The 25,563-nt window shown below is 41.7% G+C and overlaps 1 protein-coding gene across 5 annotated transcripts; it reads left to right on the top strand.

The window, feature by feature from the left end:
- Positions 1-360: 360 nt before the first annotated feature.
- LOC113018022 (SUN domain-containing protein 1-like) lies at positions 361-25,556 on the top strand. Of its 5 annotated transcripts, none has more exons than XM_026161094.1 (23): positions 361-673; positions 3,012-3,109; positions 13,447-13,650; positions 14,376-14,620; positions 15,778-16,050; positions 16,181-16,315; positions 16,751-16,879; positions 17,540-17,623; positions 18,300-18,410; positions 18,559-18,678; positions 18,781-18,874; positions 19,579-19,637; positions 20,151-20,341; positions 20,467-20,742; positions 20,840-20,932; positions 21,298-21,389; positions 21,493-21,637; positions 21,750-22,064; positions 22,211-22,295; positions 23,328-23,443; positions 23,549-23,716; positions 23,810-23,902; positions 24,011-25,556. In XM_026161094.1, the coding sequence occupies exons 2-23, from the start codon at positions 3,033-3,035 to the stop codon at positions 24,125-24,127; spliced, it is 3,222 nt and encodes a 1,073-aa protein (XP_026016879.1). In that variant the 5' UTR covers positions 361-673; positions 3,012-3,032; the 3' UTR covers positions 24,128-25,556. The 5 variants fall into 5 exon arrangements, with proteins under 5 accessions (XP_026016879.1, XP_026016878.1, XP_026016881.1 ...); XM_026161093.1 differs by lacking the exon at positions 361-673 and adding an exon at positions 2,537-2,608; XM_026161096.1 differs by lacking the exons at positions 361-673; positions 16,751-16,879 and adding an exon at positions 2,537-2,608.
- Positions 25,557-25,563: the final 7 nt, after the last annotated feature.

Genomic DNA, 25,563 nt, shown 5'->3' with positions numbered 1-25,563 from the left:
CCCCCCCCTTTTGTCACCTGCTCATCTCCACTCTTTCACCCTTCACATGGAGCAAAAAATACAAGTGGTGGAATAAAATGTTAAACAATAACTTATATGGAGGTCAGTGAAAATGAGCGAGTCTTATTTTTCTTATTTAATATTTCATATTACAAAATTATTATAAAGAGAGCCTCAGCAGCGCTGTCATGAATGGATCGAGCTTCCTTTAAGCGGCAGGTGTCATGCAGGGATTTCTAGTTGAAACAAAAGCGTGATCTCCGTCAGTGCACGGAACACCGAGCAGTGGCTCAGCAGATGCCGTTGCAACGCCGCTTTTCCTCCAATAGATTTAAAGTGTGCGCTCTGGCCGACAATGGATGGTCTGGGAGTGGGAGGATCAGCTCAGCAGCGATCCTTCTGGCTTTGTTACGCCCGGGAAGCCATTTTGGAAATCTGCTTGTTGTGCACTAGCACAGCAGTCTCTCGCCACTTGTAAACTTTGGCGTATTTCTGTGAGAAAATAGCGTTGAAGGATTTGTGGATCCGCAGTCATAAATAAGCCTTTTGGGGGTTCCGCGCGTCGGGATGCTGGCAGAAGTTTGCGCATGTTCCCTGATAGTACTGTGTGGATCTTACTCATTTGGATTACGCTCTTAAAGAATAACAGCATAAATGGAGCCTAACAACGCGGGCAAGTTGACCAGCTGCTTTGAAAATCATATTAATGTAGAAACTGTTTTTAGTGACAGTGTGTTTGCATTTTTTTTTTTAAATTCGGATCTTCGCTGCGCTCCTTTGCCAACAGTTTTGACAGTGTGCGCAATTTTAGGCCTGATTTTCTACGGTCGTTTTATTACATCTGCGACAGTATCAAACGTTAGACGCGTTCTCAGTGGTTAGTAGTGATCAGTAAATGCGTGTTGTTTTTACAGATAAATCTCAAGTTGACCTGCACGATGAGCAGTGTGATTAGCGCGTCGTTGCACAAGCCTGTAAGTCAGTGACGGCGCTGTCTAAATACATCCAGCTTCTAAATTTAGCACGAATGTAACGGGGCTGATATGTCATCGGGCCTGAGCGCAATACAGTTAGAACAGGAGTACACATGTGCTGTAAACAGTGTTAGTGTATTACTGTGTTTTGACAGTAGCTGGAGCAGTCACAGGACTCAGCTGTTTGCGCTGTTCGTCGCACACAGTTTGCGTAAAGGAGGCAGCAAAAAAATAAAAAGGGAGATGTGCGATAGTACTGTGGGAAAGGTGTAAAGGTGTCACTGTGTTGCATGTGTTTGTTTCTCTTGTTACTGTTCAGCTTGTCTCTTGGTGGATTAATGCACCGTAGGGGAGATTATTATTTAATTTCGGAGTGTCCACATTCAGCGCCTGCGTCATGATTCAGCGCAGTGCTGACATGTTGCAAAAAAGGAAAGAAAGAAAAAAAACAACAACCCAAAACTAATCCTGGCTGAATTTAAGTAGTCCCCTTGGCTTTTGGGAATTTGTTTCCTTTTATCCCGCTTTTCGGCTTGGAGACTTGGATGTGGATTTGAAATCATGATTAAGATTATGGTGTTGAGAGTTTGGTGCTGGGTTTTCAGTAATGGCCATCTGTTTTATTCTGCTGCTCTGTCTTTGAGTTGTTGAACAGAAGTTTGAGTCAGACTGCCACATGCACAGAATGCCATCTAGAATAGTTGCTCTGTTGTGGCCAGAAACCTCCAATCGGACACTGTTATTGCATCAGTTATCTCATTTAAAGCTGTCTGAGGCACCTTATACTCTGCATGTAGCTTTGTGTGGTGAGGTCGTGGAAGTGATCCATTTGAGCCAAAATCTCACTCTTCAGCTTGCTTAAATGCTCTGTTGCAGGCAGCTTTTTCTACCCTTGGCTCTGTATGATATCATTTAGAGTGCATATCCCTACTACAGCAATCAGGGACACTCAGCAGTCCCACCCACTTGCCAGTCATACCTTTCGTATGCAAGTGTGAGGCCATTGACGGAAAGCAGGCTTAAAAATGGAGCTAAGATGGCTTGTTTCAGGCCGTGGATGGACTGCAGCTTTTCATCACAACCCAGTATTTGAATTCTGCATGATAATGCAAATCTAAGCTACGGACACATTGGGTCCACTTTAATATTGACATGCTCGCAACAATACACAACTCTTCAAACTGTTCACCAAAGTAGGAATATTTGCAGAACTGCTGTGTTGGAATGCATTAATCTTACCTTGGTTAACCTGAGAAACTTTCAACTGTGAGCATGTGGAACGAAGTATTTGTTCAGCAGTTCACACAATGCAGGTTTCACTAAGAAGACCAGCCGTTTGGCTTTAGACTTCCCGCCCATTGCCTTATAAATCAGCCCCACCCCTTTGTGTTTTACTGGGTTTCATAATACTCAGCTTACTCAAGTGCTCACTGTAGCTGTAGCTGTGCTGGTGAGGAGTCCTCCTATTACAAAGGGGAAGAGGATCGTCATTCTTTGGCCTGTCTCTACCAGCCTTTTCGATCAGCTGCTTGTTTTCTTTGTGTCCGGAGGAGAAGAGACGAGTCATTCGCTACAGCTTCACTGGTGTCCGTAGCTTCTGTCATCTACCAGCGTGAGCCAGCATGGAGGAAGAGGTTGGCCAACTCTCAACCACAGGCAGAAACACAGTAGTATTGTTTTTCAGAGGAAAAGGAATGTCCAGCAGCTCTCATTAGGGTCTTGCCCGCACATGGCTGTGCAGCACAGCACTTACTGGCGGTTGTGTTTTCTTGGAGAACAGCCCAGTGAATGGAGCTTGAATTGATTTGGGAAGAGGCAGGAAATTTGCTAGTGCTGTGTTATTTTATAAAATGTAGATGCAGTTCTGAATCTGTACTCGAAATGCAGTTAAGCTGTGGCGCAACTCGAGCTCATCATTTCTGCCAGAGACAAACTGAACAAAGCGTTTTGCATTTTGTTTTGTGTGTCTGTGAAGTTGGTCTGTTCTTGTTGTCCTTGGCTAAAATAGTCCTTTGCCTTGAATCCTAACTCTTGCAGTCTAAACAAAGAAGTCTGAACATGGATTTTTCCCAGCTGCACACATACACGCCACCACAGTGTGCTCCAGAGAACACCGGCTATACTTACTCTCTCAGGTGAGACTTCAGCGCTGCGCTGGCCGTAGACTCGCTGCGGTACTCTTGCTGCAGCATCAAACATTCAGGCCCACAGCATTTCATTCACACCTTGCATGTCATTTGTGGCTGCTGAGATCCTACTGGTGCATTTTAATCAGAGTTGTCCAAATACTCTCTCTTCTGTTTGCTCTAGTCCATGAACAGAATATGCTTGAAGTCAAACTCTAATTCTCATGTAATAATTTTTCTGTCTACTTGGTTATGACTTGCATTTTATCCGATTTTATTTCCTTACTGAAAATATCCATCTGTCCCTCAGCTGTTTGAAAGTTGAGAATATGCACATGATTTGCTTTTCATTTAAAATAGAAATGCCTTCATTTATAAGAACAGCATGAGATTGTTAAGTGTATTTGCTCCTCAGTACATTTCTGTGCTTGAACTTGAGGTTTTAGTAAATCTGTGGCTGTAAAAATATCATCTGGTTGTGGTTTTGATGAGTCAGCCTCACAGTTCAGTTGTGCATTTCGTGCTTGGTGAGCAGTTGAGAAGCCTTGCGCAGAAATATATTGTCTTGTCTGTACGCACTTTTCGCTATATTGCAAAATCAGCGTGGCAGTTTAAAACTTTTCAATGATTTTTAGAAGAAAGAGAAGAAGTCGTGGTGTTTTGAATTTATTGTCGGAGAGGATGCTGTCCATACGTGTGCATGCATGTAACACCAGCCTCTCCCATCGTGGTCCTCTTCCACACCTTGTTTCTTGTCAGTCATCCTGGCTTGGGCGTGGTTGACATTACATCAGTAAGGTATGTGGAGGAATCTACGACTCATTGCTTTCAGAACAGAGGAGCATTTGCAGAGCAAGAAATTGTAACTTCATTGTGCCTTTCCTCGCTTTAGGCAATGGGAGAGTGATTGCATGACTTTTAGGAGCTTCTCAATTGAATATGAGAGTATGAGAGAGTCTTGTAAAAAGTCAAGTTCGAACAAAGACCCCTCATTTGGTTTACAGCTTCTCTTGCAGAAATGCAAATCACATGGTGAGAAGTGCACTAAGCAGATCCATGTGCTCTTTCCCAGCCAGCAAGACAAAGTCAACAGCAGCTTCAGTAAATGTGTGTCACACTAAGTTGTGTTGTTTTCATTATGTATTTGATGTGTCAGCAGGTGGGATTGGTATTTATGGACAGTGGTAGTTGGCTGACTAGATGTTTTTTACGTTAAGCTTTTAGAGTAGCAAGTAATCTCTGATGCTGTATTATAATGAAAATGACAAAATATTAACATTCTTCAGATTTCAGGTCAGGATTGTGGCACACAGGGTGTGTTTTCAAGTTGTGTGAAATCCTTTCCTAGTAATAAGTCTCATGAGTCACAGTCTCTAGACTGAGGCCAAATAAGAAGAATGTACAAAAGCTTGTTTGACTCCTCACCCAAGTCTGCAAGGTAGACTTGAAGGGCTCAAACACGCTAATCATGTTCCTTTGAATGCAGTCAGCTGGGGAGCTATTAATGAACCTCCCAGTCAAAGCCGTGCCCGTGATCTCAGGATTAGGCTAACAGTTTATGCTGCTTGACTAGCTAGTTGACTGATCTGTTGTTTTTATTAGCCTGTGTCTACTGCAGCTCAGAGGCACTAAATGTTGGCGCTTGCAAATAGCCCCTCATGTGTTCAATTGTGTGTGTGTGTGTGTGTGTGTGTGTGTGTGTGTGTGTGTGTGTGTGTGTGTTTGAGTGTGCATGGTCTACAGTGAATGCAAGAGAATAGCACAGAGAGGGACAGGGTCAGGTGACAGAAACCGTTGGCCCATCTGTTGTCAAAACTCAAAAGAGCAGAGACAAGTTTTGTAGCAGTTGATAGTGCTAGAGACCAGGAAGAGACTGTTACAACATGGACCCAGCAGTCTGAGTAATACTGTATGTGCTCCCAATGAGAGAAATGCTCGTGCAAATCTAATTTATCACCAGACAAGGTTTAAGTTGGGGAATTCCCCAGTGCCTACACAGCTGCTACAATGTAGAGTGAGCCTCAGTCCAGTAAAAAGAGACTTCTCATAGTCTTTTCTTTTATGTTCTAAATCAGGATACTTTGATTCATGCTCCGTAATCCTGATTATGATACCTCAGAAAATTGGTTCCATTCTTTTTGACACTGTTTTAGATGATCAGAATCAACTTCCTGGAGAGTTTAACCAGGGTTTTCCTGCTGTCCATCAATATTAAAAAATGTAAACAAACATTTGTTCAAAAAACAAACAGAAAAACCCTCCATCCATATAAAAATGCAAAAATAATTGAAGCTTAGAGCATGCTGTTAGGAGTGACACAGCAAACCAAAACCACAGCTGAAGGACTTTTTAAAAGGTCCATATTCAGTGTCCTAAAACTGTTGAGAAGAGGGAAAAAGGTAAAGGTAAGCTTAAAAAAAAAACAGCTTTTGCATGTGTGAACAAGGCTGAAGTACAAAACACCACAGACTTTGTGTTATGTCTTCTCTTGAAATATTGTTTAGAGTTGGGTGATATTTATGTGACTAGCCCAGGAATAGTGATGTAGACTCAGTCCTCTTTGTTATTTCTGAAGCCTTTTCAGATAACTGCATATTCTAAGCTTGAAGGTTTAACATCATAGATTGTTTTTGCACATTTTTCAGCCTTTTGACTTGATAAATGGCAAACAAGAACAATTGCACTTTACAGGCTGTGACTGAGAATTTAGTTGCACCACCTCCAGAAAAATGCACTGAAAGCAGGTGTGTTTGTAAGTGTTGACTCTTAGAGACCCTCCATATTTTATAGAAGTGGAAGTAGGTCAGTAGGGCTGGGGCTTCTGTTTGGGGGCTTTTTCTCCATCAAGTGATGGTTGAAGTGTGTAAACCGTAAGCAGCAGGCTTGATTGAGTACTCTGATACTATATAGTGCTATCTGCAAACATTAGCTACACATAAGCGATGAAAAATAAATAAATAAATGTGACAATAACAGATAGAAACTCAGCCTTCTAGCCATGGAAACATTTTTTTAAATACAGATTTAAACAGATTTTTTTATTATTATTAATTTGGTTAAGCAAATTGATGCAAACATAAATCTGCAAGAACATACAAAGCACATTTTCTCATCAGATTTGTGCCTGCTAGTCATGCTCTGCAAGACCAGGTTCAGGAATACAACATGAATAGGGTGGGGCTGAGTGCACTGAGAGTAAGCTGGACAGTTGTTGCTCACCGTGCTGCTGCAGTTGTTTTGACATGTGGTCTGTTTTTTTGGGTTTTTTTTAACTACATGCACTGCTGCACAGTGCCAAGTAAATGACAGCAGCTGGATTTTTAAGAGTTTAAGAGTTAGCTTTCCTCTTTTCTTGTGAGTGTTATCCAAACATTTCTGTTTCTTTAAACGAATAAAAGTAGAAATTTGAACCTTAAATCTTAAGTGCGTGATGAATTTGATTCTGCATAAAAGAAGCACTTCTGTTTCTGGCCTGTATTGTGTTTTTGCATCACAGCATCTGTCTGTGGACGTGGTAAATATCTAGCTTCTGCTTCTGATGAGTCTCTCTCCAGCCAGAGATTTGTTTAGGACGGTCTCTGTGGCAGCAACAGCAACATAAATTGGCACACTGTGGTGTTATAGCACGGATAGGAAAAGGACACCACACAGCAGGGCAGAGGGAGGTACTGTCTGTGGGTGGGCTCAAATGATCCTAATCTCAGTGCCAAATCCAACCCACCCAAACATATTTGGATGGAAATTTGAAGACTCTCAGATCCTGGATTCTGGTAACTATAGGCCTTGGCACTTAAAGGGCTCAGTTGAACAAAACAGGAAGACAGAGGGGGCTACAATTGTGCTCTGATTTCATATTCTCCCCACAGACTTTCGAAGGCTCGCACAACTGAATTTCCAACTGAAAAAACTGAGAGGAATACAATTTAAACACAATCAACACAATCCTGTAATATCACAGGGAGGAGATTTGAATAATGGAAACGAAATAGAAACGAGCGTCAGCCAAATAACTGCATCCCAAGTCTCTAAAATAGTTTGCTGTTGGCACCAATCTAATAACCCATGAACATTCAGTAGTAGAACTTGCAGTAGGTTCAATTTTCTTGGGCTTGCAGCATTCCCATATAACACATTTTGTGTTGTTTACAAGAGATGTAATGTTTAGCTGTGATTAGATTAAAGTGCCAGCCAAAGAAATTTTGATTTATGAGATTGCGGATGGAAATTGGACAAATTCAATTAGAAAATCTGATGTCTGAATCCACCTTTTTCCTTTCGAAAGTGATGTTCTATGTAAATGGTTCTTTTACGTGGTAGGACAGTACTTAAGACATTCAGGTGTGCACTGGGCAACTAACAAAATATTTGTTTGGACGACTTTAACTAGGACTTTTCATTTTTCTGAAAGTTTAAATCAGGTCAGCATGCCCCTCTTATTATTGTGCGTGTGTGTTGGTGTATAAACCTCCTGGCAAGCTTTTGACAAAGCATTGCAGCCACAACTGTGGTTTCCACACTGAGATTTACAACCCAAATGGTTTTTATAACCTCTGTTGAAGATTTGTGTGTGTGTGTGTGTGTGTGTGTGTGTGTTAGTGTTAGACAGAGGGTGCAAATGGTAGCCATCATGGGGCAGGGTTCTTACTAACTGGACATATTGCAGCAGACTTCAGCTGACTTCCTGCTGTGTTTAACTGTTTTTTTTTTTTTCTGCACTTATCACAATTGCTTTGATCTCTTTTATGCTGTGTTCACATTTTCTCCTGCAGATGAAACTGAGATATCTTTGAGGTCTGAATGCCATTGGTAAAAATGACATTTTTCTTTTACTTTTAAAAAACTACAACTGTTACATTTTTATAGTTTTAATTAGAGCAGGGCGATATGGCCAAAAATATTTATCACGATATATATTTGAAAATTTGCGGTAACGATATAACCGACGATATAATTGATGCGAGACAAAATACAACTCCACAACATTACTAGCGCAAAAAGACAACCTTCCATTTATTTTCACTTAAACAAGAAGCTGGTTTTTATGTACATTAAAGCTTTATAAAATGTAACAGTGCAAATGGCAAATCCTTGCTGAAAGTTTAACCAAAAGGCATTTCCAGTAGAAATGGGCTGACATATCCTGAGCATAACCATATATAATATCCACTGAAGTTAAAAAGAGGTGCTTTGCAACATTAAACTGCAGTGTGCAGTACGCATTTTTCGGACCATAAGGTGCACGGGATTATAAGGCACATTAAGCGAAACAAAGCAGTCAGATAAATCAAACTTTATTAAACTCATTCTTCTTGCTTCCTCCACTTCTGTACCATTGATTCATTAATGTTGAATTCTCTGGCAGCTGTTCTATTCCCATGTTGTTGCAGTATATTAATGACTAACCTCGTATTGTGGATGGATTATCTCAGTTGTTCTCCTGACTGAAGTTTGGTCCATTTACAGCATCCTGCCATGCGATTGCATTTGTCTCTAACCATGAAGAACCTTCACATTAAATTTTATAAGTGGAAAAGTGTTAGTGTTCGTCCTCCAGCTTCACTGTTTATGTTATGCTAACATAGCTGTATCGCTAGCGATCACGTAGCACATCATTATATACCAGTTAGCCCAACTTCAGTAACCCTACAAACGTCACTGCTGTTTAGTTTCCTGTCTTCATTTATGTTGGAAGTGATAGCAGAGCTGTATGTGTGATTTTTTTCAGAAATCTCTCAGTCAGAACATGCAATATCATGCTTAGGTAACTAGCGAAACTAGCGAGCTAACTTCCGCTAGCTTCCTGCTAACTTCTAACTTCCGTTAAATGTAATAACTTTGTTTTCATGGATGCCTGGAAGTTAAACTTTATAGTTACACCTGGTAAAGCAGCAATGCTGATCGTTTTATTAAAGATGAAAGAATTTAGACAGTTTTTAAACTCTAAGTGATGCTGCAGTGTTGTTTGACCTGAAGATTTCGGAGTTTAGGACCCCAGCATTACTCCCAGATTTAAGAGCATCTTAGTCCGACAAATATGACAATGACCACGGCCGCTTGCATGTTCTGCAAAAAAATGTGCTTTGTTGTGTATCTGACGGACAAACACCAAACCAGTTCCACATCACGGAAGTTGCACCATTTTTACAAACCAATTCTGGTTCATCTGTTTCACTCAACAATCGGCCATGTGCGTATGAAAACAAAGGCACTGCGCATGCGCGTTTTACTCCCATTCTATCGCGATATTTCATTTTCCTATCGTTGCCTAACATAATGAAAAACGAAGGGAAAAAACTAATTAGTGCCTCCCAGCTGATCTTTTTTTTTTTTTTCTTTTTTGTGCAATAAGTTTTTAGTGTTTTTAATGAAACCATGCAAAATTTGACTTTGATGGTATCAATATTTTCCAGATTAAAGGCCCTTGGAGAACATCAATCAATCTTTATTTATAAAGCACTTTTCATACAAAAAATGTAGCACAAAGTGCCTTACATAGTTAAAAGCAGCCCACCCCACCCTCCAACTCACTCCCCACACTCTCATTAACATAAATGATGTGAATGCACATATCCCCCCCCCCCCCCCCCCCCCCCCCCCACACACACACACACACACACACACACACACGCACACTTAAAGAGTAAAAATTGGGCTGGGTTCACATGAGCCAAGTGACATGGGGCTTTTAATGGGTTTATACGTTTTGGGGTTTTATTTATGTCATTTTTTATTTGCTGCCAGCATTTCTGAGCCCTCATAACTTCTTTAGTAGTGAAGATGGCCACATTTACTTACAGACATTTACTTGCTGTATGTGAATGCATGATGCTTGATCACAAAAATGACTTTATGTATTCATTCCAGTATTCGGAATTATTATTTTTATAATAACTGAATGGATATGCTCATTTTATTTGCTTGGTGTCAACAAAGTGTCTCCTTTTGTATTTTGTATGATGAGATTTCATACTTTTGCATACACTACGCAAAGCAGGCTTCATGTGGGAGGCTATTTAGAGATGGGAAACAAATTCTAGCACTGGGGGTGTAGACTCACCTGTGGTGATGTCACAGGAGTAACTTTTTTTCTGTTGGTGTGGCGGGATCATATATCACTGGATAGATGAAGATGAAACCAGAAGTGACAATTTCCTGAGTTATTTTGGCAGCTTCTGCGATTTCTGCACTGTCATAAAAGAAAACAAAAACCCTAAAAAAACAATTGGTTTTCTGTTTCAGTTGATTATTTTATTAAGTGGGATCAGTGGAGACCTGTCTTTCGTCCCATGGACGAATGCTTCCTGTATGAGCTGTAAGTTCCTTGCACTGATCATGCATAGTAAACAGACTCACCCAGCTACATTTACACCCGGATGAATGAATGTCATGACATAAAATATATATTTTGTGATTTTTACTTGATTGAAGGCTGAGCTTTAGTAATCTATAACAAATATAAACGGCTCGACTGCATAACAAATGTCCAAAGTAACAACAAGGCAAACTTAAGCTGGTTAAATGTAGATTCCAGTCTGATCAGATTGGATGTGCAGTTGTGCGCTGTAAGAAAGTTTGGCTGCGCCCACTGAGTGTGGGAAGATAAAGCTTTAGTCTTATGTAAGGAGAGATTCCAGGAAGCTGAATGTCAGGATGGAAGTGTCTTCTCTCTGTAATGTACTGCATGGCTCTTCATCTTTGTCTTCTTTGCTGTGTCCATCTCTATTTTTGTCACGGATGTGGGCCGTGGAAGCCGCCTGGGAGAGAGCGGCACATTAATGAATTTGGATACCCGATGAAACGAATCGCTTGTTTTTAAACTTTTTTTAAATTTGCTAAAGGAGGGGGTGGTAACCAGCTCTGTTTGGAGGTAAAAGCTTTGTTTTTATAAAAACCCAAATGGTGTTTGTTCTGTTAAAATATGCCCACATGGGGTTTCCAGGTAGAACAGAAGGTTATTAGGAAGCTTCTACCTGGCTGTAGGCTATGCAGACAGTTTCCTCGTGCACACACCCTGATCTGCCCTGTAACACTTGCTTCCACACCCCACAGAAACGTTACTAATCAAACCTGAATCATTATGCTTTGGTATGAAAAACACACTTCTGTGTGTGCGTGAGTTCTTGTATAAATAGGAATGAAGTTGTGTTTTGATAAGAATGTAACCTGGAAGCAACAGTTATTACATTTTATCCACTCCATGTTGCAGCTGTTGAAGTGTGGCATTCGGACATTCTCGCTGTGGACCGGAATCACTGGATTAACTCCTTTCGGTCATTTTTGGATCACTTTAAAAAAGAGAATTGTCAGAGTTTGGGACTCGCAGTTGATTTGGAAAGGCAAATGCTCGACTGCCACGCAGCTGTTTCCCAATATTTAAATTTAAAATTTGAATAAGATAAAAAGAGGTGCAGGTGTGATGGAAAACTGATTGTTATTTTGATATTTAGCCTGCCTGTGTTACGGTACGCACTATTTTCTCAGGCCTTTGTTTAGACAGTGTCCAGCAGAGTCCTTATAGTCTCTACTGAAGCTCTGTTGGGTCTGTTGTTTGGTCATTTTCACAGCACAGATGCTTATTCAGGGATATCAGTGCTGTAGGCATAAGTGGACAATGATTTGAGACAAAAATGTTTCCAACTTTTGATTCTAGTTTGGATTTTACTCAAATTTTACTCTTGCCTCCTACTAATTAGTGCACTAATGACAGTGCTCATTATAGCATTTTAAAACCTATTTTGCTTTGAAAGATTTGTAACATTTTTTTTACTTTTTGGTGTTTTACAGAAACCTCTCCTTGCTACCAATCCTGTGTATATGCTTTGCATTAGAAGATAGGTTAATTTCAGATCAGCAGGATACTGCCCCGGTGGTCATGTGTTCAAAGAAGGGCTAGTTGGATCAGCAGGCGAGAGGCAGAGTGAGGACAAAAGCACTTAATTGGCTCTCAGTGGGAGTGTGTAATCCTCTGGGTTTTAGAGACCGAGGGAGGGACACAGAGCAACCTGCACAAGATATAAACGTGCACAAATGCATGCACATACTGCTGGCTTGGTCAGTCTCCTCTGAAATCATATGCCGCGTGTGCTCTGCAAGAGATATGGACAGGCCATAAAACTCGTGTTTACACATTTACAGAGTTTCCTTGTTGAAGTGTAACAGGAAGTTTATTCCCCGTCCTCCATTGAGAGGCTCAGTCCAGAGCTCCACCCTCCCCACTTGTGGACAGACTTTACAGATCGTGCTGGAATCTAATATTTAATTGATTATTTCATCAATTAAAGGAGGAATAAAATGCTTTTGTCTCATTAATCAGCAATAATAAATATTTAAAAGAGACGCCTTTTGAATACTGTACATTCTGTCAAAAAAAACCTTTCATTTCATATGTGTCATATTAAAATTTGATTTTTTTAGAAGGAAACATTTTCTTAAATGCCTAAACAAATATTTTATGTTAATGCAAATTTTAAAAATATTGTTATTAAAGCCTTGAAATGAGTCCAGTCCAGTACACCAGCGCTTCTTTAGATGTAGCAAAAACTTTGCACTGAGGGTTTTGTTATAATCGAGTTCCTTGATGAGTCATTCAGACCCTACAGTCATGTTTGTGGTGCTTGTAAAGCATTAGTGCCTCTACTATTACAGAGAAAGATGGAACAGTTGTACTTTAAGGCATTTTCTTTTCGCACCAGCCCAGAGGCATTAGCAAGTTCCATAGTGTTCCAGTGTAGTCTGCAGTTGTTTGAATGTTGTCCTGGCTTAGTGCCTACTCTTCCAGGTGGGTGTGGCCCTGTGAGTCACAGCGAAGCACGGCAAACAACATTCATAGTGTGTTCTGACTTTCAGTTGGTTTTACAGGGAGGGGAGTAAGAGTCTCGTGTTTAGCCTTCTCGCATACTTTGGATGTTTACTGGGTTTGTTTGTCTAATTTTACTTTCAGAGACACTCTGTGCCTGTTCTTATATTTCTTTCTCCGTGGTGAGTGAGTCACTTCCTGTCAGGAGCTCTGCCAGTTGCAGGGAACAAAAGCATCACAGCTCTGTAAAAAGGACTGGGTTTGTTTTTTGTTTTTTAAAAAAGTGTCTCTAAGTTGACTAACTGAGGGACAGACATGAGTAAAAAGGCAGGATATCCCCATTCAGTATTGATTTGAAGCATAAAGGCACTCTCGAGGCTTGTTTGTCTCCAAAAGGATTCCCATGCAGTGGATAAAAGAAACGCCCTCTTTGTAATTAACTGTCATGCAGTGCCTTCTTTCACAGAACAGTTTTGTTTTCCTTCCCAATTTTCTAACATTCCCGCTCTTTCTGTTCTTCCTGCTTTTCTCTGTCCGCTCTCACTCTCAGCTCCAGCTATTCAACAGCAGCGTTAGAGTTTGAGAAAGAGCACCAGATAGCTCCTGTGTACGAGTCGCCCAGGATGTCACGACGGAGCCTGCGTCTCCAGACCAGTGCCAGTCACTATGGAAACGAGAACCTGGCTGATTACTCCCAGAACCACCACAGCAGCAGCAGCAGCAGCAGCTACACCAGCACCAGGAGAGAGACACGGTGAGACCAGCAATGGGCACTTTTCCTCTTTGACTCTAACATTTAACTTACCAAAGAGTAAAAGAAGAATTTTAATAATAATAATGGATTGCATTTATATAGCGCTTTTCGGGACCCCTCAAAGCACTTTACAATACCACTATTCATTCACTCTCACATTCACACACTGGTGAAGGCAGCTACAGTTGTAGCCACAGCTGCCCTGAGGGCAGACTGACAGAGGCGAGGCTGCCATATCGTGCCATCGGCCCCTCTGGCCAACACCAGTAGGCGGTAGGTGAAGTGTCTTGTCCAAGGACACAACGACCGAGACTGTCCGAGCCGGGGCTCGAACCGGCAACCTTCCGATTACAAGACGAACACACAACTCTTGAGCGTGGCGATCGTGGATTTATTTATGTTGTTTATTTACGTTTGGTCATTCTGAATACCAACACAGACTGATTTGTGTCTCATGGCTTAGCTTCAGAATAGTCTGCCACTCCATCTACATTAAGCTGATTCTGTGGACTTTTCTTATCACGTAATTTTTATTATCTGTATTTAATTTGTTTTCTAATGCAGTTTTGTATTGCTGTTTGCTGTGTTTTAATTTTCTATTGTATGTCTCTTGTGATTATTGCTGGGTATTTATAGTTTTATTTTGTTCTGCAGCACTTTTTGACTTCTTTATTCCCACGCAATTACCAAACTCACAGCTCTGTTTCCCCTCTCTGCTAACACAGGACGCTGCGGAGCAGAAAGCAACAGTCCAGTTCCAACTCCCTGTCTTTATCCCTGAGCCAGGCCGCCACACCAAGGAAAACCCTCGCCTTCTCAGCTGCTAGTACCCCCATTAACAGCAGCAGCAGCTTGCAGCAAAGCAGCACAGCGTCTGATGCCGCTCAGATCACAGCCATCGTGGAGCAGCCCCATCTGAGGCAACGCACTGTCACTACCACAACAACAACTTATGTGGATGGACACTGGGGTAAGTTGGAATAAATAGCTACATAACAATAAAGACTCAATCGCGAAAGAGAATACTTCTGAAAAATCTCCTTTAATTAAGCATTTTAATTTGATTCCACAGGGCAGAATATACAACTGAACTTCCTCTCTGAAAAAATAAAATGACAGATGTTATTTTTTTTTTTAGTTCCTAAAGACTCTATCAAAAAGAATTTGAGGCTTATCTTGGGTAACTGCTCTTTGTTGACCCTATATTAGATAATCTTGCATACCCAGAATAATTGCTCAGGAGTGGAGATACGACAGGATGAAGTGAAACTGCTGAGTTGGTTGAGAAAATGAGGCGGAGTAATGGTAAAACAAAATGTTCAGTCAAGTAAAAGATATGTTATTACAACACAAATGAGAATATATAAAACAAATATTTATGTTTGGGTAATTGCAGGGTTTTTTGTTTGTTTGTTTTATTAATTTTTTTACTTAATTCAGACATTTGAGTATCAGTTTTATTTTTGAATGTGAACATGTTTACCTGCTCCACGTGGGCACCTGAGATCCCCTGAAACTCCCTCAAAAGCAGCTGCACACAGATCTGTGGATGGTATCGTTTCAAATTTCATTTTTCTATAAAAACGTCTCTCACAGAGTGAGGCACATTTCTAACTTCCTTTCTATCGTTCAGCGAGCTAAAGCAGCCAGATGGAGGCCGCTTACTGTGCGAGAGAATAACAGGAGACATTCTGTTGCTTCTAACTTTCTCTCTGACTGATCATTTCCACTCAGACATCTGACGTAAAATCACTTTCAGACATTATCATTAATGCTCGCGGAAGCTTCAGATATTCACTGTTGACTATCACTGAGTCTGAGGGGCGCAAAAGCCTGTAATCTGGAGAGACCTGTTTTTTGTTTTAAGAGGACTTTTCCAGAACTCCATACCAAAAAATGTATCTTAACAGCAGTGTACTCCAGCGCACTTACTGCAGATTTATGCAATCTTGCAAGAGAGAGTAAAAGATCTTAATCCTTATTCTGCTACAGTAGGTTTTTAATGTTGCTGTGTGCAGTCAACTACTTTAACACCAGGAAAAGAATATGTAGCTAGTAGTTTAATGGTTTCCTTTGTGTTTGTTAATGAATGATTCATAAACATGTGAACACGCTCTCCTCCTGCAGGGCAGACTCCCAGCCACAGTTTATCAAGTGTCAACGGCGATGCCAGTACGTCAAAGTCCCACGCCGCGCTCTCCAATGGCTACATTTGCAGAGACTGCTCTGTACACTCTCAGAAGACGGACTCCTTTGTCACACAGTCCGCATCGTCATTATTATCGTCATCATCGTCGTCAACATTTCAAGCTGCCGAACCTTCCACCGATGCCCTCTCGTCAACATCATCACCTTTCACCAGTATTTACAGCAGAGACAGGAGTCGAAGGAACAAGACGGGTGAGAAATGTCATACTTAAATACAGCCATTGTTTTTATTGCTTGGATAACTGAGCTGGGAGGTTAAATGCATGTTTTCACTAAGTTGTGAAATGATGAGAATGTAATCAGTAGTGGTGTTTCTCTACAGGTGTCCTGGCTTCCATGTCTAACACGTGTATACGCTACAGCAAACAAGCCTTGGCCCCCATAGTGTCCTTAGTCACTGTGCTCTTCAACAGTGTGGTCTGGCTGGGTTCAAGGGCCAAGAGCCAAACAGGAAAAGGTACACAAAAAGAGACATTCTTTTGTTCTTCATTCTTTTCCCGTCATTTCCACATTTTCCTCTCTCATCGTTTGTCCCAACTTCCTGAGCCGCTCAGAGTGAGACTCTTGGTGATCTTGAGAGAGAACTGACTCCAGGAGCTTTTAGAGATGTGTGCAGCTAATTTGAAACCTCGTGATTTCTACCTCACCAGCCCTGTCACCATCACTCTGTCTCACTCTCTTTGTGTTTTATGTGTAACCTTATTACCTTTTCCTCTTGCTGGACTCTTTCCATAGCTTCCTGTTTTGTTTTTATCCAAGTGCATCTTTGGGGAAACTCCTCTATCATTAATGTCACTTCTTCCTCGTCTTATCACCAATATTTATCTGTAGCTTTTTGTTGAGTGTGTGCATTTTTGACTAACACTAAGAATGCGGACCGGTGTGTCACCAGGTGCCTTGACATCGTTTTCGGACTCGGTGAGACAAGCGACGTCCTCAAGTTTATCCCAACTGTGGCTATTAAAGCAGACCACTCTCCACAGGATGATGGGCCATGGGGCTAATGGATATGAAGGACAAGGTACCCACTGTTACTACTAAGGGCAAAGGTTAAAGGTCGCAGCTCCTGACATCTTCACCTGCTCTTGTGTTAATAAACTTTCCTGTTATAATTTCTTTTTTATCACTTCCTTCCTTCTTCAGCTCTTACTGTTTTGTTTGTTTAAGGAGAAAGGCGCCTCAAATGGAGATTTTTTTTGACGTTCAAGAATCTCTTCCTCATGTGTTTATGTCTCAACCTTCACTTTCACACTTTTGGCTTCTGTTTCTGAAGGAGGAAGTAAACTAAACACAAAATTAAAATCAAAACAACCATCGCCTGATTGTCAAGTGTCGAGTATGTGGCTGGTCAAGCAGAACTAACAAGGCTCTTTGACTCCAGCCACTTTATCAATGTGCAATCAAAAGTTTTAATTAGCAAAAAAAATTTATTTCCAACTCTGCTGCTGATCTAAGCTGTTTTTTTTTCACAGCTGCAGAACTTTATCAACTGTGACCTTTTCACTACATGTGTTTTCTCCTCACTCTTCTATCTACTGCTCTTCATTTCCTTCACGAGGACTCCTCATCGTCACATTAGTGGCGTGCATTTTGCCATCCTCACACTCCGCCTTCCTTTTCATCATAACTTTCTCACACAACTGATAATATTGCTAATACATGCCCTGTGTGTATATTGCAGCTCACTCGAGCTACTGTGGAAGCATGAATGTGAAGGATCTGGTTACTGAAGATGCGTCACATCTTAATCTCAATGGCTCCCTGTGTAAGCAGGCACTCACACACACTCACACACATGCATGTGCTCATTTTCTCACACGTAGCATGATTGACAGAGTTAATGATATGCGTGACCTGTGTCTAGATCAGCGAGCAAAGGTTGTGTGAACTGATTTAGCTGGTCTGAAGCCCGTTGACCGACGTGACCTGCAGATGTTTCTTTGTCTTAAATGTGTGCCTCAGACTAATGTCGAGCCATCAGTTTACACAAAAACGTCACACGACTGACCATGGTCCAAGAAATAAAGCAAATTAATGGTTGAAAAGCATCTTGTTTTAGACTAGTAATAGGTGAAGTAGCTGCTGGATTTCACAATGGTCTTTAAAATTAAGAATAAAAGAAACAAATATGACAAATACCATTTTCAGTTGTTCTTCTGAGTCTGAATAAATTCTTAAATAATTAGAGACGACCTTTATGTCAGGAAACGCAGCTTTGCATGGTGCAGCATCTCATGCATTGCAGAGTTATATAGAATATGCATGCTCATGGCTTTTTAAAAAATTATAATATAATTTGTTTTTCATTTTCTTTATTTTAATTTGCTTTGCTTTGATAATTTGCCCGACTGCGTTTCTTTTTTTTTTGTATGATTTCATTCACACATGCTTTTTTTCTGTTCATTCTGCGTGCCTGCTGTCCATCATTTGGGCTTACACAGGTGATGACTGTAAAGGGAAGCAGGTCTCTGAGACACACACCGTCCTCCTCAAACAGTCGTCTAGGTCCCGCCGACTGGCGGGGGCACTGTGGAGCGTCCTAGTTTATGCAGGTTAACCAGCACTTCTCTTATTGTTGATCACACCGTATACATTTACAGGAACATGTATGTTTTGATCATTCAGTTGCAGCTCGATCAGTTTATTGCTTTAGCTGAGTTTAGTGAATTAAACATTTCCCTCTTTTACCCTGTTTTGCAGGTCACTGCCTCCTCCAGCCAGGTTACTGTGTGATGAGAGCAGGCAAAGCTTTAGGTTCAGGTGTAGGGACGGCAGCACAAAGGGTGCTCTCACTGTTCTGGATGCTCCTGGCGGCTCCAGGTCAGTAGCTCTTGTTTTTATTTCATCTTTTTAGAAATGTTCATTCTCTACTTCTTTCTTGCCCTCTCATTCTGTGTGTTTTGTATTTTTCTTTCTCAACAGTGAAGGCAGGCAAAGGACTTCTGTGGTTTCTTGCAACAGGATGGTACCAGCTGGTGTCTCTCATGTCTCTGCTCAACGTCTTCTTTCTAACCCGGTAAGAGTCGTCCTTCCTCAGCTGTCTTTCAGAATCTCGCAAGGAATAGAACAGAGTTTAACATTTAATCTGTTGAACAGCTTTCAAAATACTAAAGATAAAACTGTGCAATAATATAATGGGATGGATTTCTGCATTTTAGCTGCTAAAGGTGAACTTATTTTCATCAGGAGGTAGTAGACGCCAAACACGGTGTTAAAAGAGAGTGAACACTGGACTTTCATCATGCAGCCAGAAACAAGACACCAGATAAATGCTAATGATGCCCTGTAACTGCTGTGTACACAGTTTGGTCAAACAAAGAGCTGTCAGGCTCAACTGAGAATCATTATAGTGAGTACGATCAGGTCTGACCTCCACTAGCAATTAAGTATGTGACAGCTTTATCCTAGGCTTTCCTCAGCAGTGCAGATACACGTTGCATATCTAATTGAAAGTGCTGGAAGTTCTGTTAACAAACTCTATGAACTCTCTAAAGCCAAGTTAGGTTATTATGTTGTTATTTTCACTCCCATCGAGTGACCACAGCTCATAATCTTCAAGCAGTAGTGACTGCACTGAGTAAGACATTTGCAGTTCTCATAAAGCCACATTTCCTGAGCTGTGAGAACATATTGAGTTATTACCTGGGGATTTTGCATTCATGCCACATGTCCTCCTGTCAGTTGTGCGTTGCTCTGATGTATGTATGTTCTGTGTTTCAGATGCCTTCCCAAACTCTGGAAGCTCCTGTTGTTGCTTTTGCCCCTTTTGCTTCTCCTTGGTGAGTGCCTTATCAAATATCTAACCTATTTAGCGAGCACATATAGAATAAGTGATCGTGTGGCAGTAGATGTTATAACCAGCACGCATCCCCAGAGTGTGGGACAAATCAAGTAGCAGATTCAGGTCAGCCTTTTCAGGGCTGTGCTGTGGTTGAGCTCTGCTCACACAAGCTCTACTCACATAACGGTAAATCACAAGCACATTTTATTAATCCTTTGTTTACTTGCTGAAATTCTCCTTAGTGTACATGGCTTAGCCCTTACATTGTCATCACGATGGGCTTGCTTACTGCTGCTTCTGTAAATGAGGGAAGGAAATATTTAGCCACTGTAGTCTTGCAGCTTCACTTATAAATGTGAATATTCAAATATCTCATGCCTTGTATTATACACATGACCCACAATTTAGACTGTTTTGTATCCACAATGTTGATATGTTGACTCTGTAGGGTTTAGGCTCATATCAGTGTGTTGAATAAGATTTAACAGTGTTATCTGTGATTTGTGTGCAGCTTTGTGGTTGTGGGGTCCGTCCACTGCTGCCCTGTTTGCCTACCTGCCAGCCATAAACCTAACAGAGTGGCGTCCTGCGTCACCCTTCACCTTCTTGTCAAACTTGGTACCAGTTCCTGCCTCTGTACCTGGCCCTGCACCAGAGGCTCCCATGGAGCAGACCCCAGCCACCCCAGTCTCACAAGTATCGGTAAGGGAGAATGAATATATATATATATATATATATATATATATATATATATATACATACACACATGTCACTACAACATGATTATAATCACTGATTGATGTTCATTGATTTATTTCCCTCCTCAGCCAGTCCTTCCCCCTGTGGCAGTCTCCAGTGTGGACATGGAGCGTCTTGAACGCGTCGAGCGTCAGCTAGCCCTGCTTTGGGAGCGAGTCCAGCAGGGTAACCAGAAGCAGGAGCAGCGCCATGATAACATTTTGGGTCTCTACAGCACCCTGAGGGAGCAGCTCCATACGCAGACTGACAGGGACAGCCTAGGACTGTGGGTGGCCTCCTTGCTGGACCAGAGAATCGGTGTGCTGCGAGGAGAGCTGGAGCAGGAGAACACACAGAGAGCGCAGGTAGGTGGATGACACAGTGCCAAAAACGCAAGTTAGTGCTGAAAGCTCAAGAACAGAGTTACAAGAGTTACATTTTTTTCATTTTATTTTTTTGCAGGGTGCAGAGCTGCAAAAACAACAGCAAGAGAGTCAGGCAGCACGACTGGCTGATGTAGAGTTACTGCTCAAAGCTCTGTCTGCCAAGACTGAGGTATGTACTGCAGGTTTGCTGCTTTGCCACTGAGAACTTATAAAAGAGCATTAAACACTAAGTGCCAAACAGTTAAAATACTATAATATTTGTATAGTGTTGGAAAAATGGGTTAGACAGCCAAGCTGGTAAGAATGCAGCCCTGGTGTTAAGTCTGTATAAAGGGAACAGTGGTGCAACGTGAAATATTTAAACTTGCACTTTCTCACTGTGAAAGCCAACAGGACAAAATCACATGTCCTCCTTGAAAAAATAGTATCCAGTATGTATCTTGTCACTTGCAGTTTTTTAAATATGCTAACCGAATCCTCCTGTTTTTATATTTTCTTCACTGCTTCCATAACTGTTTTATATGTGTGCGGCAGGAGGTGCAGCAGAAGCAGCAGCAGTATGAACATGAGAAGAAGAAAAGAGAGAAAGAAGCTGTCACTTCAGCTGCAGACACGGCTCCTGTGAGGTACAAGAAAAAAAAGGAGAATAAATAAACCTTACAGTCCACTTTTTTCCCTTTATTTTGTTGTTTGTGCTGTTTACATTTTGAGTTTCTGTCTCCCGATCAGTGTGGGCGTGAAGCAGGAGGACCATGACGCTCTGCTAACAGAAGTACAGAGACTTGAGGTAGAGCTGAGTAAAATCAGACAGGACCTGCAGGGCGTTGCAGGATGCAAGGGCAGGTGTGAGCAGCTGGACACGCTGCAAGACACTGTAAGTCAAATATTGACTTTTGTTTGGCTTTGTAAGACAATAATAGCTTAGCCTGCTTGTTCTGTGAATCCTCTTGTATGAGTTTTTAAAATTGTCCCCGTCCCGCTCCCAGATATCAGCCCAGGTGTCCTCTCAGCTGCGTAAGGAGTTGCAGGCTCTGTTCTTTGGTGTTGGTGCTTCCGGAGAGGAGCAGGGCAAGGTGCCCGAGTCTCTGATCCACTGGCTGTCCCAGCGCTACGTGAGCACGCCTGACCTGCAGGCTTCTCTGGCCTCACTGGAGCTTAGCATCCTGAGAAACATATCCCAGCAGCTGGAGGTCAGCAGGACCCAGACGGTGGTTGAGGCTGAGTCCAAAGCCAAGAGCATTGTTCAGACAGTAACCGGAACTGTCCGGCACGCTTCTGCTGCCGAGGGACTGACAGAAGAGGTAATGTGTGCACACTTACCATCAGCATCATCAGTTGCATTTACATAATCCTAGTTGAGCTCAGTCTTGAAGACTGTTACTTTGCAATGTTTTTTTGTTTTGTTTTTTTAGGCTCACATGTCATTTTTATCTCTGCTTCTTATTAGCAAGTGAAGCTGATTGTGCAGAATGCTCTGAAGCTCTACTCCCAGGATCGGACAGGCCAGGTGGACTATGCCCTGGAGTCTGGAGGTAAGAAGGAGGAAATCTTTCCATTCTTTACACAAGTCAGTAGCTAAGCCAGTGCGGCTCATCAGGCTGGTTATTACATAACTCACGTCTGTGCAGTAATGTATCAACAAACTGATGTTTGGTACATGACTACTCTTATAAAAACTTTAGGTTGCAAGGTAAAGTACACTGTAAAATCTGAATGCTGCATAAATCACATTATATTTAATTGCAACACGTCTCTTATGCAATACGAGTGCAGGCATTAGCAAGCTCAAGGACACCAGGGTATTAATGCCAAAATCTCCATTGTGAAATGTGCCACTAAGCAGAGTGTTGACCTATATGGGCCGGTGACTTCAGCGTGTGTGTGCACTGAAACATTGTAACACGTTCATAGAAGAAAAATGCACATTATTTAATTGTAATGCTCTAGTTGCATAGAAGTAATGGCGATCAGTAAAAGCAGTCCTGGTGTTGTGTTGATGTTCTAACTGTTAAAAGCGGTATCGCCATGACTGAGTCGCTCACACACTGTGCAAAGATTTAAAGTTCACGTAACATCAGTGGTTGGAGAGTTCCCCCGGGCAACTAGTTTGCAGAGAGCATCACAGTTTGCTGGTGATTGCTGCAATAAATTCATCCTGTTGTCTCGCCACACATTGCCTCCTTAATGTGCATGACTGGCATCTCCTTTTTTTTTTTTAACCCAGGATTGCAACATGCCAGTATATTAAGTTGTGATCAGTTCCATAAATGAGCTCAGACATGTCTGAAATAATTGTTACCGCCACCACTAGTTTGCCTTAAAGCAAAGTAGCAAGACATTTTTTTAAAAGTACAATTTTTATTGCAATAAGCTCCCACGCTGTCTGAAAAACTGTTAGGAACTGACAGCAAGGTTTGGAAAGGTTTAGGTTTTTCACAGCACTGTGTATGGTGTATTTTAATATTAATGATTTTTTTTTGTGGACTTGAGAACGAAAACTTCCGGTTTAGTATAATTTCTGATTGTGTGTGTGTGTGTGTGTGTGTGTGTGTGTGTGTGTTAAGGTGGCAGCATCCTCAGTACCCGCTGCTCTGAGACCTATGAAACCAAGACGGCCCTCATGAGTCTGTTTGGCCTGCCACTCTGGTACTTCTCCCAGTCTCCACGTGTTGTCATTCAGGTGAGCCTCGCCATGAGCTGAATAAAGTTGCGTTGCACCAAATATAACCAGTAAATAGATAGAATCTGCTGATCTAAAAGCCAGTCTCTCTCACTCCTCCACTAGCCTGATGTGTATCCTGGAAACTGCTGGGCGTTTAAAGGCTCTCAGGGCTATCTGGTGATCCGGCTGTCCCTGAGGATCCTGCCCACATCCTTTGCTGTGGAGCACATCCCCAAGACCCTCTCCCCAACTGGAAACATCACCAGCGCCCCACGCAACTTCACCGTCTTTGTAAGAAACACACCAACGAAAACCATGTAATGAGACACCTTCTACTCTAAAGCAAACATCCCAGGTGATCACAGGCTGCTTGTTTGTGTTCAGGGTCTAGATGATGAGTACCAAGAAGAGGGAAAGCTGCTGGGACACTACACATACCAGGACGATGGGGAGTCACTGCAGATCTTCCCGGTTATGGTAACTTTAGAGGCACTTCTTAACATGATTAGAAATGTAAAAATAGTAATAATAATCACCTCAATGTTGTCAGCAGTTCCTGAAATCTTCCACTTTTTTTCCCCTCAGGAGGAGAATGACAAGACGTTCCAGATAATCGAAGTGAGGGTGTTGTCCAACTGGGGTCACCCCGAATACACCTGCCTGTACCGCTTCAGAGTCCACGGAGAACCTAGACCTCACTGAACCAACCACCACCACAACCATACTCACTTATATATGATGCACCACCCCATCTGTACATAGCTCTCACTGACTTAAACCCGTAAAACTGAAGGGACTCTGCAGGAAGTTTGTGGATGTTTTTGTATGAAAAGCAAAGAAGATGTGGATTGTTTAAAGCATTGTGCTCAGACCGAGTCATGAACGTAGTTTTTTGCGTAATTTTGAAAGAATCACAGGAAAGTTTGGATGAAGACTGTTAAAGATTGGGAGAATTTGAACCACAGAAGAAGCTAAGTCCCACTGCTACCCTTTTCAAGGCCTCTTGCACTGAATCAGCCCCCACCCCTGAGGGCACCATGGCTCGCGGGAGCCAACAAACCCACCAGTCCCTCCTCAACACCTTCGACAAGAAGGTGGATGCTTGACATAAGGAGGGGGGCGGGGTTACAGACTCATCTCCACCAATTCTTCACACACCGTATCTGTCTGATTTTTCTTCTTATCTCTGTTTAACTTTTATTTTTTAATGTTTCACATCAGAGTACTATTTTCAGGATGAAGACCACTGCACCTTTGCCTGAGATGATATCCAGGCATGTCACTTCAATTTGTTGTCATGTCTCCACAGTGACTCCTACAGAACTGTTTTGGGCAGTCTGCAGGTCTGCACTCGACGCGTTATATCCACTACATTCTAATCTTGGCTTCATGCTTCCATATAGCCATAACTAAGACTTTTATTTTGGAACTGAACATGCTGCCTATGGATAAGCGCTGAATGTTTTCTGAAGCGGCGGCTTTGATGCAAGTTTCCTTTAACTACACAGCAACATTATAAAACCACTGACCTGAGCTCTATGTGACTAAAGTATTAGGAGGATACTCACTATACGTCTCATTATGTAGAGACTCGTAGTTTTTACACCATGAAATTACCAATGTTGAACTACTCCTGTCAATAATTTCGCTTTTTCTGTTCTGCTTCTATCAAGAAGAGGTTCACTGTCTCCCTCTAGCTCAGTTAATCGTCCTCCTCACATGAGCTCCCACTATTCTGAAAACCCTGAAGGAATGTAATCTGTATATTTTATTGTTGATAGCTGATCCTTTATAATATCTCCTTTTATCAGTGTTGCTTTATAAAAAACCAACATCCTGTCATTATAATTGTACTACTATTATTTCTTCTGTTACTCGTGGTGTTTTACTTCTTTGATTTGATTTTTGGGGGTGTTCATTTTAGAGGGTGCTCTGCAAGAACTTGTTAGACAAATGTTTGTGGCACGGGTCTTCACAATTTCTTTAAAATTAAGGGTTCTCTCATCAATTTTGGTTCAAAATACGGGAAAGTCTAAATTGTTATGTGTAAAAAGGAAAAAAAAAAGACTTTTGTTCACAATCTTATTTATTAACAAGTCAATTAGTGGCTGCAAGGTAAGACTTCCTGCAATGTATAT

Source organism: Astatotilapia calliptera, unplaced genomic scaffold, assembly GCF_900246225.1.
Source record: "Astatotilapia calliptera unplaced genomic scaffold, fAstCal1.2 U_scaffold_32, whole genome shotgun sequence".
In the NCBI taxonomy this organism is placed as follows: domain Eukaryota; kingdom Metazoa; phylum Chordata; class Actinopteri; order Cichliformes; family Cichlidae; genus Astatotilapia; species Astatotilapia calliptera.
The sequence above is the reverse complement of the archived record's forward strand: the minus strand, read 5'-3'. Positions and strand labels throughout refer to the sequence as shown.